This window comes from Erinaceus europaeus, chromosome 8, assembly GCF_950295315.1.
Source record: "Erinaceus europaeus chromosome 8, mEriEur2.1, whole genome shotgun sequence".
NCBI lineage: Eukaryota > Metazoa > Chordata > Mammalia > Eulipotyphla > Erinaceidae > Erinaceus > Erinaceus europaeus.
In genome coordinates, this window is record NC_080169.1 from 101,345,789 (window position 1) to 101,360,899 (window position 15,111).

At 46.5% G+C, this 15,111-nt stretch overlaps 1 protein-coding gene and 1 long non-coding RNA gene across 4 annotated transcripts in view; one reads left to right on the top strand and one right to left on the bottom strand.

Annotated features, from left to right (window-relative positions):
• The window catches only part of COPG2 (COPI coat complex subunit gamma 2), a 153,892-nt gene that overhangs the window by 15,819 nt on the left and 122,962 nt on the right, over positions 1-15,111 (bottom strand). Inside the window, exon 21 of one of the 3 annotated variants that reach the window (XM_060196567.1) lies at positions 407-876. The exons of 1 other annotated variant lie outside the window; for it this stretch is intronic. In XM_060196567.1, coding sequence (XP_060052550.1) covers positions 788-876 — 89 coding nt within the window. In that variant the 3' untranslated portion in view covers positions 407-787. Of the gene's footprint in view, positions 1-406; positions 877-13,205; positions 13,305-15,111 lie in introns of those variants that run through there. One more of the 3 variants, XM_060196568.1, reaches the window with a different exon arrangement.
• On the top strand, positions 4,366-5,340 carry LOC132539933 (uncharacterized). The gene is made up of 2 exons (XR_009551226.1): positions 4,366-4,596; positions 5,050-5,340. It is a non-coding gene; the product is annotated as an uncharacterized LOC132539933 (long non-coding RNA).

Below are 15,111 nucleotides of genomic sequence, written 5' to 3' on the forward strand. Positions count from 1 at the left end.
GGAAGCACAGGCCCGTGTCACTGGGTGTGTCAGCACCTGGCTCTGGCTTATTTGATTTTAAGGAAACGTGCAAGTTGTCTTTTAGGTAAGATGTCCTTGAAGACAGCTTGCACCCAGAAAAAGCAAAATTAAGAGGACTTTAGTCTGCAGGGTGGCTAGGATAGTAGAGTGGGGTGTTGAGTTTGGATAGACCACAGTGTTAGTGGGTGAGCCAGATTGGAAAAATGCAGGCTGTCTTTGGGGGGGGGTGGGTGGCGGGTGTCCCTGAAGGCAGTCTGCGGTGAAAGGGCAATGTAGGTGGGATTTTAAACCAGTTTCCAGGGTGGGCTAGATAACAGAGAGTTGGTCTATTGCATTTAGGACAGACTCGGTGTTCGAGTCATGATCAGAGACTGTGAACTTCATGATGTAGTCAGAGGTTCCTGAGTCTAGGGGTGGGAAGCACAGGCCAGTGTGAGTGGGTGTGCCAGCACGTGGCTGTGGCTAATTTGATTTTAAGGAAAAATGCAAGTTGTCTTCTAGGTAAGTTGTTCTTGAAAAAAGCTTGCACTTAGATAAAGCAAAATTAAGAGGAGTTTAACTAGTCTTCAGGGTGGCTAGGATAGTAGAGAGTTGGGTGTTGCGTTGGATAGACCACAGTGTTAGTGGGTGAACCAGATTGGAAACATGCAGTCTGTCCTCTGGGGGGAGGGGGGGTGGCGGGTGTCCCAGAAGGCAGCTTGCAGGTGAAAAGGCAATGTAGGTGGGATATTAAACAAGTCTCTAGAGTGGGCTACAAAGTGGAGAGTTAGTCTGTTGCATTTATTACTAACCCCAGTGGTGTAGAGTCATGGTCAGAGACAGTGAACTTCATGGTGTAGTTAGAGGTTCCTGGGTCTGGGGGAGGGAAGAACAGGTCAGTGTGAGTGGCTGTGCCAACACTTGGCTCTAGCTAATTTGATTTTAAGGAAACGTGCAAGTTGTCTTCTAGGTGGGGTTTCCTTGAAGACAGTTGCACTCAGAAACAGCAAAATTAAGAGGCCTTTAGTCTTCAGAGTGGCTAGGATAGTAGAGAGTTAGTTTTTGAGTTTTATAGACCCCAGTGTCAGTGGGTGAGCCAGATTGGAAAACATCCAGGCTGTCTTCAAGGGTTGGTGGGCAGGAATCACTGAAGGCACCCTGCAGGTGAAAGGGCAATGCAGGTGGGATTTTAAACTAGTCTCCAGGGTGTGCTAGATAGTAGACAGTTGTTCTATTGCATTTATTACTGACCCAGGAGTAGGGATATGTTTGCACAGTGAACTTCATGGTAGTTAGAGGTTCCTGAGTTGGGGGAGGGAAGCACAGGCCAGTGTGTGTGGGTGTGTGAACACCTGGCTCTGGCTAATTTGATTTTAAGGAAACGTGCAAGTTGTCTTCTAGGTAGTTTGTCCTTGAATACAACTTGCACTCAGAAAAAGTGAAATTAAGCAGTTTTAGCTAGTCTTCACGGTGGCTGGACAGTCCACAGTGTCAGTGGCTGAGCCAGATTGGAAACATGCAGGCTGTCTTCAGGGGGGTGGGTGGTGGGTATCCCTGAAGGCAGGCTGCAGGAGAAAAGGCAAAATAGGTGGGATTTTAAACTAGTCTCCAGGATGGACTAGATAGTAGAGAGTTGGTCTATTGTGTTTATTACTGACCCAGGTGTAGGGTCATGTTTGCAGACAGTGAACTTCATGGTGTAGTTAGAGGTTCCTGAGTCTGGGGGAGGGAAGCACAGGCCAGTGTCAGTGGGTGTGCCAACACTTGGCTCTGGCTAATTTGATTTTAAGGAGAAGTGCAAGTTGTTTCTAGGTAAGTTGTCCTTGAATACAGCTTGCACTCAGAAAAAGTGAATTAAGAGGATTTTAACTAGTCTGCAGGGTGGCTAGGATAGTAGAGAGTTGGGTGCTGAGTTGGATAGACCCCAGTGTCAGTGGGTGAGCCAGATTGGAAACATGCAGGCTGTCTTCGGGGGTGGGTGGCGGTGTCCCTGAAGGCAGTCTGCAGGAGAAAACGCATAGTAGGTGAGATTTTAAACAAGTCTCCAGGGTGAGGAAGTAGTAGAGAGTTGGTCTATTGTGTTAATTACTGATCCTAGTAGGTGTAGGGTCATGTTCGCACACCCACTGAACTTCATGGTGTAGTTAGAGGTTCCTGAGTCTGGGGGAGGGAAGCACAGGGCAATTTCAATGGGTGTGCCAACACTTGGCGCTGGCTAATTTGATTAAATGGAAATGTGCAAGTAGTCTTCTAGTTAACATGTCCTTGAAGACAGCTTGCACACTGAAAAAGGAAAATTAAGAGGACTTTAACTAGTCTTCAGGGTGGCTAGGATAGTAAAGTTGAGTGTTGAGTTTCGATAAACCACAATGTTAGTGCGTGAGCCAGATTGGAAACATACAGGCTGTCTTCAGGGGGGTGGGGGGGGTAGGGGTCCTTAGGGGAGTCCTCAGGTGAAAGGTCAACATAGGTGGGATTTTTAAAGTAGTCTCCAGGGTGGTCTAGATAGGAGAGAGTTGGTCTGTCTATTGCCTTTATACTGACCCAGGTGTAGGGTCATGTTCGCAGACAGTGAACTTCATGGTTTAGAGGTTCCTCAGTCTGGGGGAGGGAAGCACAGGCCAGTGTCAGTGGGTGTGCCAACACTTGGCTCTGCTAATTTTTCTTTAAGGAAACATGCATGGTGTCTTCTAGGTAAGATGTCCTTGAAGACAGCTTACACCAGAAAAAACAAAATTAAGGACTTTAGTCTTGAGGGTGGTTAGGATAGTAGAGTTGGGTGTTGCATTGGATAGACCACAGTGTTAGTGGGTGAGCTAGACTGAAAATATGCAGGCTGTCTTCTGGGGGGTGGGTGGTGGGTGTCCCAGAAGGCAGTCTGCAGGTGAAGGACAAGGTAGGTGGGATACTAATCTAGTTTCCAAGGTGGGCTAGATAGTAGATCGTTGCTCTGTTGCCTTTAGGACAGATCCGGTGTCAGCGTCATGGTAGACACAGTGAACTTCACGGTGTAGTTAGAGGTTCCTGAGTCTGGGTGGTGGACAGTGGCCAGTGTCAGTGGTTGTGCCAACACTTGCCTCTGGCTAATTTGATTTTAAGGAAACGTGCTTGTTGTTCTTGGTGGGATGTCCTTGAAGACAGCTTGCACCCAGAAAATGCAAAATTAAGGGGACTTTAACTAGTCTTCAGGGTGGCTAGGATAGTAGAGAGTTGAGTGTTGCATTGGCTAGACCATAGTGTTAGTGGGTGAGCCAGATTGGAAACATGCAGGCAGTCTTCGGAGGTTGGGGTCCATGAGGGCAGTCTGCAGGTGAAAGGGCAATGTAGGTGGGATTTTAAAATAGTCTCCAGGGTGGTCTACATAGGAGAGAGTTGGTCTATTGCGTTTATTACTGACCCCGGTGTAGGGTCATGTTCGCAGTGAACTTCATGGTGTAGTTAGAGGTTCCTGAGTCTGGGGGAGGGAAGTACAGGCCAGTGTCAGTGGGTGTGCCAACACTTGGCTCTGCTAATTTGATTTTAAGGAAACATGCAAGTTGTCTTCTAGGTAAGATGTCCTTGAAGACAGCTTGCACCCAGAAAAAGCAAAATTAAGAGGACTTTAACTAGTCTTCAATGTGGCGAGGATAGTAGATAGTTGGGTATTGTGTTGGATAGACCACAGTGTTGGTGGGTGAGCCTGACTGGAAACATGCAGGCTGTTTGCTGGGGGAGTGGGTGGTGGGTGTCCCTGAAGGCAGTCTGCAGCAGAAAAGGCAATGTAGGTGGGATTTTAAAATAGTCTCCAGGGTGGTCTACATAGGGGAGAGTTGGTCTATTGCGTTTATTACTGACCCAGTGTAGGGTCATGTTTGCAGACAGTGAACGTCATGGTGTAGTTAGAGGTTCCTGAGTCTGGGGGAGGGAAGCACAGGCCGGTGTCAGTGGGTGTGCCAACACTGGGCTCTGGCTAATTTGATTTTAAGGAAACATGCAAGTTGTCTTTTAGGTAAGATATCCTTGAAGACAGCTTGCACCCAGAAAAAGCAAAATTAAGGGAATTTTAACTAGTCTGCAGGGTGGCTAGGATAGTGGAGAGTTGGGTGTTGTGTTGAATAGACCACAGTGTTAGTGTGTGAGCCAGATTGGAAACATGCAGGCTGTCTTCAGGGGGGTGGGAGGCAGGGGTCCCTGAATGCAGTCTGCAGGTGAAAGGGCAATGTAGGTGGGATTTTAAACTAGTCTCCAGGGTGGGCTAGATAGTAGAGAGTGGGTCTGTTTTATTTAGGACAGACCCGGTGTCAAGGTCATGGTCTGAGACAGTGAACTTCGTGGTGTAGTTAGAGGTTCCTGAGTCTCGGGGAGGGAAGCACATGCCAGTGTCATGGCTATGCCAACACTTGGCTCTGGCTAATTTGATTTTAAGGAAACGTGCAAGTTGTCTTCTAGGTGGGATGTCCTTGAAGACAGTTGCACTCAGAAACATCAAAATTAAGAGGACTTTAACTAGTCTTCAGTGTAGCTAGGACAGTAGAGAGTTGTGTGTTGCGTTGGATAGACCACAGTGTTAGTGGGTGAGCCAGATTGGAAACATGCAGGCTGTCTTCTGGGGGGTGGGTGTCGGGTGTCCCAGAAGGCAGTCTGTAGGTGAATAGGTAATGTAGATGGGACTTTAAATTAGTCTCCTTGGTGGGCTAGATAGCAGAGAGTTGGTCTGTTGCAATTAAGACTGACCCGGTGTCTGGGTCATGGACAGAGACAGTGAATTTCGTGGTGTAGTTAGAGGCTGCTGAGTCTGGAGGAGGGAATCCCAGGCCAGTGTAGTGGGTGTGCCAACACTTGGCTCTGGCTAATTTGATTTAAAGGAAACATGCAAGTTGTCTTCTAGGTGGGATGTCCTTGAAGACAGCATGCACCCAGAAAAAGCAGAATTAAGAAGATTTTCACTAGTCTTCGTGGTGGCTAGGATAGTAGAGAGTTAGGTGTTGAGTTTTTTGACAGACCACCGTGTTGTTTGGTGGTCAGTCAGATTGGAAACATGCAGGCTGTTGTCAGGGGTTTAGGGGTAAGGATCCCTGAGGGCAGTCTGCAGGTTTAAGGGCAATGTAGGTGGGATTTTAAAATAGTCTCCAGGGTGGTCCAGATAGGAGTGTTGGTCTATTGTGTTTATTACTGACCCAGGTGTAGGGTCATGTTCGCAGACTGTGAACTTCATGGTGTAATTAGAGGTTCCTGAGTCTGGGGGAGGGAAGCACAGGACAGTGTCAGTGGGTGTGCCAACACTTGGCTCTTGCTAATTTGATTTTAAGGAAACATACAAGTTGTCTTCTAGGTAATATGTCCTTGAAGACAGCTTGCACCCAGAAAAAGCAAAATTAAGAGAATTTTAACTAGTCTCATGGTGGCTAGGATAGTGGAGAGTTAAGTGTTGCGTTGGATAGACCACAGTGTTAGTGTGTGAGCCAGACTGGAAACATGCAGGCTGTCTTCTGGGGGTGGGTGGCGGGTGTCCCTGAATGCAGTCTGCATGTGTAAAGGAAAAGTAGGGGGATTTTAAACTAGTCTCCAGGGTGGGCTAGATAGTAGAGAGTGGGTCTGTTTTATTTAGGACAGACCCGGTGTCAGGGTCATGGCCTGAGACAGTGAACTTTGTGGTGTAGTTAGAGGTTCCTGAGTCTCGGGGAGGGAAGCACAGGCCAGTGTCAGTGGCTGTGCCAACACTTGGCTCTGGCTAATTTGATTTTAAGGAAACGTGCAAGTTGTCTTCTAGGTGGGATGTCCTTGAAGACAGTTGCACTCAGAAACATCAAAATTAAGAGGACTTTAACTAGTCTTCATGGTAGCTAGGGTAGTAGAGAGTTGGGTGTTGCATTGGATAGACCACAGTGTTAGTGGGTGAGCCAGATTGGAAACATGCAGGCTGTCTTCTGGGCGTCGGTGGCGGGTGTTCCAGAAGGCAGTCTGTAGGTGAAAAGGCAATGTAGGTGGGACTTTAAACTAGTCTCCTTGGTGGGCTAGATAGCAGAGAGTTGATCTGTTGCAATTAAGACTGATCCAGTGTCTGGATCATGGACAGAGACAGTGAACTTAGATGTTGCTGAGTCTGGTGGAGGGAATCCCAGGCCAGTGTCAGTGGGTGTGCCAACACTTGGCTGTGGCTAATTTGATTTTAAGGAAACATGCAAGTTGTCTTCTAGGTGGGATGTCCTTGAAGACAGCTTGCACCCAGAAAAAGCAGAATTAAGAGGATTTTTAACTAGTCTTCAGGATGGCTAGGATAGTAGAGAGTTAGGTGTTGAGTTTTGACAGACTACAGTGTTGGTAGTTTGTCAGATTGGAAACATGCAGGCTGTCGTCAAGGGTTTGGGGGTAAGGGTCCCTGAGGGCAGTCTGCCGGTGAAAGGGCAATGTAGGTGGGATTTTAAAATAGTCTCCAGGGTGGTCCAGATAGGAGTGTTGGTCTATTGCGTTTATTACTGACCCAGGTGTAAGGTCATGTTCGCAGACAGTGAACTTCATGGTGTAGTTAAAGGTTCTTGTGTCTGGGGGTGGGAAGCACCGGCCAGTGTCAGTGGGTGTGCCAACACTTGGCTCTGCTAATTTGATTTTAAGGAAACATGCAAGTTGTCTTCTAGGTGGGATGTCCCTGAAGACAGTTTGCACCCAGAAAAGCAAAATTAAGAGTCCTTTAACTAGTCTCTAGGGTGGCTAGGATAGTAGATAGTTAGGTGTTGTGTTGGATAGACAACAGTGTCAGTGGGTGAGCCAGACTGGAAACATGCAGGCTTTCTTCTGGGGGGTGGGTGGCGGGTGTCCCTGAAGGCAGTCTGCAGGTGAAAAGGCAATGTAGGTGAGACTTTAAACTAGTCTCCTTGGTGGGCTAGATAGTACAGAGTTGGTCTGTTGCATTTAGGACAGACACGTGTTCAGGTCATGGTCAGAGACAGTGATTTCCTGGTGTAGTTAAAGATTCCTGAATCTGGGGGAGGGAAGCATAGGCCTTTGTCTGTGGGTGTGCTAACACTTGACTCTGGCTAATTTGATTTTAAGGAAAAGTGCAAGTTGTTTCTAGGTAAGTTGTCCTTGAATACAGCTTGTACTCAGAAAAAGCAAAATTAAGGGGATTTTAACTAGTCTGCAGGGTGGCTAGCATAGTAAAGAGTTGCATGTTGCATTGGATAGACCACAGTGTCAGTGGTGAGCCAGATTGGAAACATGCAGGCTGTCTTCAGGGGGGTGGGTGGCGGGTGTCCCTGAAGGCAGTCTGCAGGAGAAAACGCATAGTAGGTGGGATTTTAAACTAGTCTCCAGGATGGGGAAGTAGTAGATAGTTGGTCTATTGTGTATTACTGACCCTAGTAGGTGTAGGGTCATGTTCGCAGATAGTGAACTTCATGGTGTAGTTAGAGGTTCCTGAGTCTGGGGGAGGGAAGCACAGGCCGGTGTCAGTGGGTGTGCCAACACTGGGCTCTTGCTAATTTGATTTTAAGGAAACATGCAAGGTGTCTTCTAGGTCAGATGTCCTTGAAGACAGCTTGCACCCAGAAATAGCAAAATTAAGAGGATTTTAACTAGTCTGCAGGGTGGCTAGGATAGTAGAGAGTTGGGTGTGGTGCTGGGTGGACCACAGTGTTAGTGTGTGAGCCAGATTGGAAACATGCAGGCTCTCTTCTGGGGGGTGGGTGGCGGGTGTCCCTAGAGGCAGTCTGCAGGTGTAAAGGAAATGTAGGTTGGATTTTAGACTAGTCTCTCGGGTGGGCTAGATAGTAGAGAGTTGGTCTGTTTTATTTAAGAAAGACCCGGTATCAGGGTCATGGTCTGAGACAGTGAACTTCATGGTGTAGTTAGAGGTTCCTGAGTCTTGGGGAGGGAAGCACAGGCCAGTGTCAGTGGGTGTGCCAACACTTGGCTCTGGCTAATTTGATTTTAAGGAAACGTGCAAGTTGTCTTCTAGGTGGTATGTCCTTGAAGACAGCTTGCACCCAGAAACAGCAAAATTAAGAGGACTTTAACTAGTCTTTAGGGTGTCTAGAATAGTAGAGATGTGGGTGTTGCATTGAATAGACCCAGTGTTAATGGGTGAGGCAGATTGGAAACATGTAGGCTGTCTTTTGGGGGGTGGGTGGCGGGTGTCCCATAAGGCAGACTGCAGGTGAAATGGCAATGTATGTGGGATTATAAACTAGTCTCCAGTTGGTCTAGAGAGTAGTAGAGAGTTGGTCTGTTGCTTTAAGGACAGACCTGGTGTCCGGTTATGGTCAGAGACAGTGAACTTCGTAGTTAGAGGTTAGAGGTGTAGTTAGAGGTTCCTGAATCTGGGGGAAGGAAGCACAGGCCAGTGTCACCCAACACTTGGCTCTGGCTAATTTGATTTTAAGGAAACGTGCATGTTGTCTTCTTGGTGGGATGTCCTTGAAGACAGTTTGTACCCAGAAAATGGAAAATTAAGAGGACTTGAGTCTTCAGGGTGGGTAGGATAGTAGAGAGTTTGGTGTTGCATTGGATAGACCACAGCGTTAGTGGTTGAGCCTGATTGGAAACATGCAGGCTGTCTTCAGGGGGTTGGGAGTTGGGGTCCCTGAGGGCAGTCTGCAGGTGAAAGGGCAATTTAGGTGGATTTGAAAATAGTCTCCAGGGTGGTCCAGATAGGAGTGTTGGTCTATTGTGTTTATTACTGACCCAGGTGTAGGGTCATGTTCTCAGACTGTGAACTTCATGGTGGTGTTAGAGGTTTTTGAGTCTGGGGGAGGGAAGCACAGGCCAGTGTCAGTGGGTGTGCCAACACTTGGCTCTGCTAATTTGATTTTAAGGAAACATGCAAGTTGTCTTCTAGGTAAGATGTCCTTGAAGACAGCTTGCACCCAGAAAAAGCAAAATTAAGAGGACTTTAAGTAGTCTTCAATGTGGCGAGGATAGTAGATAGTTGGGTGTTGTGTTGGATAGACCACAGTGTTGGTGGGTGAGCCTGACAGGAAACATGCAGGCTGTTTTCTGTGGGTGGTGGGTGGGTGGGTTTGGGTGTCCCTGAAGGCAGTCTGCAGCTGAAAAGGCAATGTAGGTGGGATTTTAAACTAGTCTCTAGTTGGGCTAGGTAGTATAGAGTTGGTCTGTTGCATTAAGGACAGACCTGGTGTCCTGGTTATGGTCAGAGACAGTGAAATTCGTGGTGTAGTTAGCGGTTCCTCAGTCTGGGGGAGGGAAGCACAGGCCAGTGTTGGTGGGTGTGCCAACACTTGGCTCTGGCTATATTGATTTTAAGGAAACGTGCAAGTTGTCTTCTAGGTGAGATTTCTTTGAAGACAGTTGCACTCAGAAAAAGCAAAATTAAGAGGACTTTAACTAGTCTTCAGGGTGGCTAGGATAGTAGAGAGTTGTGTGTTGAGTTTCCATATACCACAGTGTTAGTGTGTGAGCCAGATTGGAAACATGCAGGCTGTCTTCCAGGAGTCGTCTTTTGGTCCCTGAGGGCAGTCTGCTGGTGAAAGGGCAATGTAGGTGGGATTTTAAAGTAGTGTCCAGGGTGTCTAGATAGGAGAGATTTGGTCTATTGCATTCATTACTGACCCAGGTGTTGGGTCATTTTCGCAGACAGTGAACTTCATGGTGTAGTTAGAGGTTCCTGAGTCTGGGGAAGGGAAGCACTGGCCAGTGTCAGTGTGTCTGCCAACACTTGGCTCTGGCTAATCTGATTTTAAGGAAACAAATTGTCTTCTCGGTAAGATGTCCTTGAAGACAGCTTGCATCCTGAAAAAACAAAATTAAGGGAATTTTAACTAGTCTGTAGGGTGGCTAGGATAGTAGAGAGTTGGGTCTTGCGTTGGATAAACCACTATGTTAGTTTATGGGCCATATTGTATACATTCAGGCTGTCTTCTGGGGGGTGGGTGGCAGGTGTCCCAGAAGGCAGTCTGTAGTTTAAAAGGAAAAGTTGTGGGATTTTAAACCAGTCTCCAGGGTATGCTCGATAGTAGAGAGTTGGTCTGTTTTATTTAGGACAGACCTGGTGTCAGAGTCATGGTTGAGACAGTGAACTTCATTGTGTAAGTTAGAGGTTCCTGATTCTAGGGGAGGTAATCATAGGCTAGTGTCAGTGGATGTGCCAACACTTGGCTCTGGCTAATTTGATTTTAAGGAAATGTCTAAGTTGTCTTGTAGGTGGGATATCCTTGAAGATAGTTGCACTCAGAAAAAGCAAAATTAAGAGGACTTCAACTAGTCTGCAGGGTGGCTAGGATAGTAGAGTTGGTTGTTGAGTTTTGATTGACCACAGTGTCAGTGGTTGAGCCAGATTGGAAACATGTAGGTTGTCTTCAGAGCGGTGGGTGGTGGTGGTCCCTGATGGCAGTTTGCAGCTGAATAGGCAGTGTAGATGGGACTTTAAACTAGTCTCCTGGGTGGGCTAGATAGATTGTTGGTCTGTTGACTTTAGGACAGACCCGGTGTCAGATGTCAGGGTTTTGGTAGAGACAGTGAACTTCCTGGTGTAGTTAGAGCTTCCTAAGTCTGGGGGAGGGAAGCACAGGCCAGTGTCTGTGGGTTGACAACACTTGGCTCTGGCTAATTTGATTTTAAGGAAACATGCAAATGTCTTCTAGGTAAGATGTCCTTGAAGACAGTTTGCACCCAGAAAAAGCAAAATTAAGAGAATTTTAACTAGTCTGCAGGGTGGCTATGTTAGTAGAGTGTTGGGTGTTGCATTGGATAGACCATAGTGTTTTGGGTGAGCCAGATTGGAAACATGCAAGCTGTCTTCATTGGGCTGGGCACAGGGGTCCCTAAAGGCAGTTAGCAGGTGAAAAGGCAATGTAGGTGGGATTTTAAACTAGTCTCCAGGGTGAGCTAGATAGTAGAGAGTTGGTATATTGAGTTTATTACTGACCCAGGTTTAGGGTCATGGTTGGAGACGGTGAACTTCATGGTGTAGTTAGAGGTTCCTGAGTCTGGGGGAGGGAAGCATAGGCCAGTGTCAGTGGGTCTTCCAACACTTGGCTCTGGCTAATTTGATTTTAAGGAAACATGCAAGTTGTCTTCTAGGTAAGATCTCCTTGAAGACAGCTTGCACCCAGAAAAAGCAAAATCAAGAGGATTTTCACTAGTCTTCAGGGTGGGCTAGAATAGAGAGTTGGTGTCTTGTGTTGTCAGACCCCAATGTAAAGTTCATGGTCCTGGACCGGTACTTCAAGCGGTTCCTGAATCTGGGGGAGGGAAGCTAGGTATGTGAGTGGGTGTGCCAGTACAGGATTTCTGGGCTATCTCAGTAGCATTGGCAGTGGCTGTGCTGCTTTCAAGGAAACCTGCAGGTTGTTGTAGGGGGTGGTCCTTAAAGGCAGCCTGCAGGTGAAAAGGCAAAGTAAGTAGGATTAAACTGGTCGGCTCTGTGGGCTAGAAGTATGGCTGGGTCTGTTGTTTAGTGTAGACTCAGTAGTTAGGGTCATGATGTATCAGTGAACTTCATAAGTGTTTCTAGAGGTTCCTGATTGTGGGTGAGGGAATCATCGGCATGTTATTTGTGTGCCAGTACAGGATGTACCTGCACTTGGTCTTGCTATGTTGTTATCAAGGAAGCATGCAGGTTGTCTTTAGGGGGCTGATCCTTTAAGATAGCCGGCAGTTCAAAAACTCCCAAGTAAGTAAGATTTTAAACTAGTCGCCATGGTGGGCTAGACAAGAGAGTTGTGTATAGTGTTTAGTGAGACCCCAGTGTTCATTGCTGTGTGCCAGCACAGAGATACCAGGGGTGACTCAGGAAGCACCACCTGCACTTGGCACTGTTATGATGTTATCAAGGAAACATGTAGGTTATCTTCTGGGGGTGGTCCTTGAAGGCAGCCTGCAAGTGTAACAGCAAATTAAGTAGGACTATACTGGCCTGCTTGTGGGCTAGAAGTAGCGAGTGGGTCTGTTGCATTTAGTATAGACCCTGGTGTCAGGGCCATAGTCGGACAGTGAACTTCATGATGTAGCTAGAGGTTCCTGAGTTGTGGAGGGAGGGAAGGCCCGTCCTGTATCTGGTGTTCCAGCCTAGGATGTGCCACCGGCACTTGGTACTGCTATGTTATCAGGGAAACATGCACGTTGTCTTCAGGGGGTTGATCCTTGAAGATAGCTGGCAGTTGGAAAACTCAAGTAAGTAGGATTTTAAACTAGTGTACACGGTGGGGTAAGAGTAGTAGAGATGGTTTATTATGTTTAGTTAGACCTTTGTGTCAGTGAGTATCTCAGGAAGGATCACCTGCACTTGGCACTGTTAATGATGTTATCAAGGAATGTGCAGGCTGTCTTTAGGGAGGTGGTTCTTGAAGGCAGTCTGCAAGTGAAAAGTCTGCAAGTAGGTTTAAACTAGTCTGCGCTGTTGGCTAGAATAGTTTATAGAGTTGGTCTACTGTGTTTAGTACAGACTCCTGGGTTAGAGTCATGGTTGGACAGTGAACTTCATGATGTAGCTTGAGGTCCCTTAGTCTGTGGGATGGGAGCACAACCCTGTGTTGGGGGTAGCAGCACAGGAAGAACTGTGGAATAGAATAGTAGAGTTGGTCCATTGCGTTTACCCCACTGTCAGGGTCATGGTTCCAGACTGTGTACTTCAAGTGGCTCCTGAATGTGAGGGAAAGAAGCTAGCTTATGTGAGTGGGTGTCCCGCACAGGCTACACTGTTACCATGGAAAGGTACAGGTTGTCTTCAGCGGGGGCGGTCCTTGAGGGCAGTTGGAAAAGGGTAACTAAGTAGAATTTTAAACTCGTCCTCACTGGCTAAAATAGTAGAGATTTAGTGTGTTGCATTTAGTAAAGACATTGTAGTCAGGATCGCGTTCAGACAGTGAACTTCATGGTGTATCTATAGGTTCCTGAATCTGGGGGAGGGAAGCACAGGCCAGTGATAGTGGGTGTGCCAGCACAGGAAGCACCATCAGCACTTGGCACTGGCTAAGTTGTGTTCAAGGAAATGTGCTAATTATCTTCTGGGGGGTTGGGTTGGGGTTGTCCTAGAAGACAGTCTGCATTTGAAAAAGGCAAACTAAACAGGGTTTTAAACTAGTCTCCTGAGTGAGCTAGACTAGCCGAGAGCTGGTGTATTGTGTTTAATTGGAGATGTTTAAGTAGAAGAGATGATCTGGGGCAACTTTTTCCCTAGCCCACAAAGTCTGTATGCTAAAAACTACACACATATTAGGAGCTGACCACATAAAAATCTATCAGTGTTAAAAATCACACAGACTAGTACTGACCAAACATAGCAGAGTCCTGTTATCAGTCATTTCTTTGTCTTGTGGACTGTCGACAGGCTCACACATGACTAGACTGTACTTTCTTGATGTCAGTTGTAACTATAATAAACAGAGGTCAGTAAGGAGACCCCACTGTTGGCAATGTCAACGACTTATAATGGAAAGACAAGTGATGAAAGAAATAATAACAAATGGAGGTAGGGGGCCATTTTTTTGAAAATGAAGTTTTCATAAATATGATACAGGGTTTCCTAAAGTAAGGTGAAAATTACTAAACATGCATGAACAAAAGGCATTTAGGTCTAATCCATGGTCTGGAATAGGCTTGTAGGAGGTCCACAGACTTAAAAATTTGAGAATTAGAATGCTATTTCGGGGATAAGCAGAGAGAGGAAAGAATAGATTCTGATGTAATCTGAATTTGACAGGCTAGATATTGAGACTGGACACAGGAGAAAAGACAGGTGCTGGGAACAATATGTGTGGTTTAGGCCGGGTTGCGAAGCATATACGCTGACAAATAGCAGTGGGGGATTTGGTGGTGGGCCTGATCCATGGGAGGGAAGACTAAATAGGACAGGGGCTGATGAGATTCCAGAAAGCTTTGTTGGAATATTAAAGAAATGGGTGTGGTCAACAGATCAGAGACTAGGAAGAGGGCAGAAGGGATGGACTGTATGTAGTTATCTGTAGGACATCAAGAAAAGTGAAGGCAGATTAAGCAATGAGAATCAAAGAATGAGAATGCAGCTACCAGGGGAAGGGTGTTGAGTCCATGGGAAAGTCATACATATGGCTAGGGCTGGGGTGATGCTGAAGACAGAATGGATCTCTAGGACACAGGGTAGGGTGGGGAAGAAAGAAAAGCAAAAAAAAGCAGCATTAAAATAACTCTGAGATGGAAGGGTGCCACTAAAGAACGACAGACATCAACTGATCATCCTGGGCCAAAAAGTCATGATGGTATAAGAAAGGAGAGAGATTAAAAGCAGAGAGGAGGAACTATATAGCATAGTGGAGAGCCTACAATATGGAGCAGGTGTAGGACAAAGGTCAAGAATGAGGAATCCTGTCAGGGCTTTGAGCAGGTCTAATTTGGTCACGTTTTGGGTGTAAAGACCCTACTGCAGTGAGGGAGGGCACAGAAAGTGTGAGGAGCAAGGACACAAGTAGTAGGCTAGCCCACTAGCACTGAAAGCAGCAGTCTGGAGGGAAATTAGCTTAGGATCTTTATTATGAAGCATGCTGGTGAAAAGCTATTACCAGCATCTTCAGTAAGGTTTGACATGCTAAAGGCAGTGAAAGGGCAGTTTGTTTAGAGACTGAGTGTTGTATAAGATGGGGAGTGGGGAATGACTATGAGGGGACTCCACTGTCTGACTGAAAAGTACTGAGCATCCTGGGTTTCTATAGAGAGATGGTAAGTGAAAGATTGACAAGTAAGATCATACACTGCACAGTGTGCCACTAAGTTGGCTGCTTTTAGAAGTTACACTATCATGAGGATTGGCTAAAAAGCCACAGGCATTTCCTAGAGTCCGTTTTATGAAAATATCATGGAGCAATAACAGAGAAGATGGGAGCTAGCAGCTAAGAATTGAGTGAAGATAAGAGGGTTTCAGCCGGGGTGTGGAAAGTAAGTAGAGCAGGGAAGGGTGTCAAGAAGCATTAGAATGAGGATCACTGGTGTATGGCAGCGTTGATGAGGGGTAATATAGCACTAGACTTAATATTTCCACCCAGAAATCATGATCACATAAGGAAGAAGAGCCTGGAAAGTACATAAAGGAAGTACTATATCAAGACTAGTTGGGAGCAGGTAGAATCAGCAGATAAGTTGAGGAATAAAATTCCCAGGATGGGAAATCCTGTAGGATCTCCATTTGATCTCCATTGGGTGTTAACG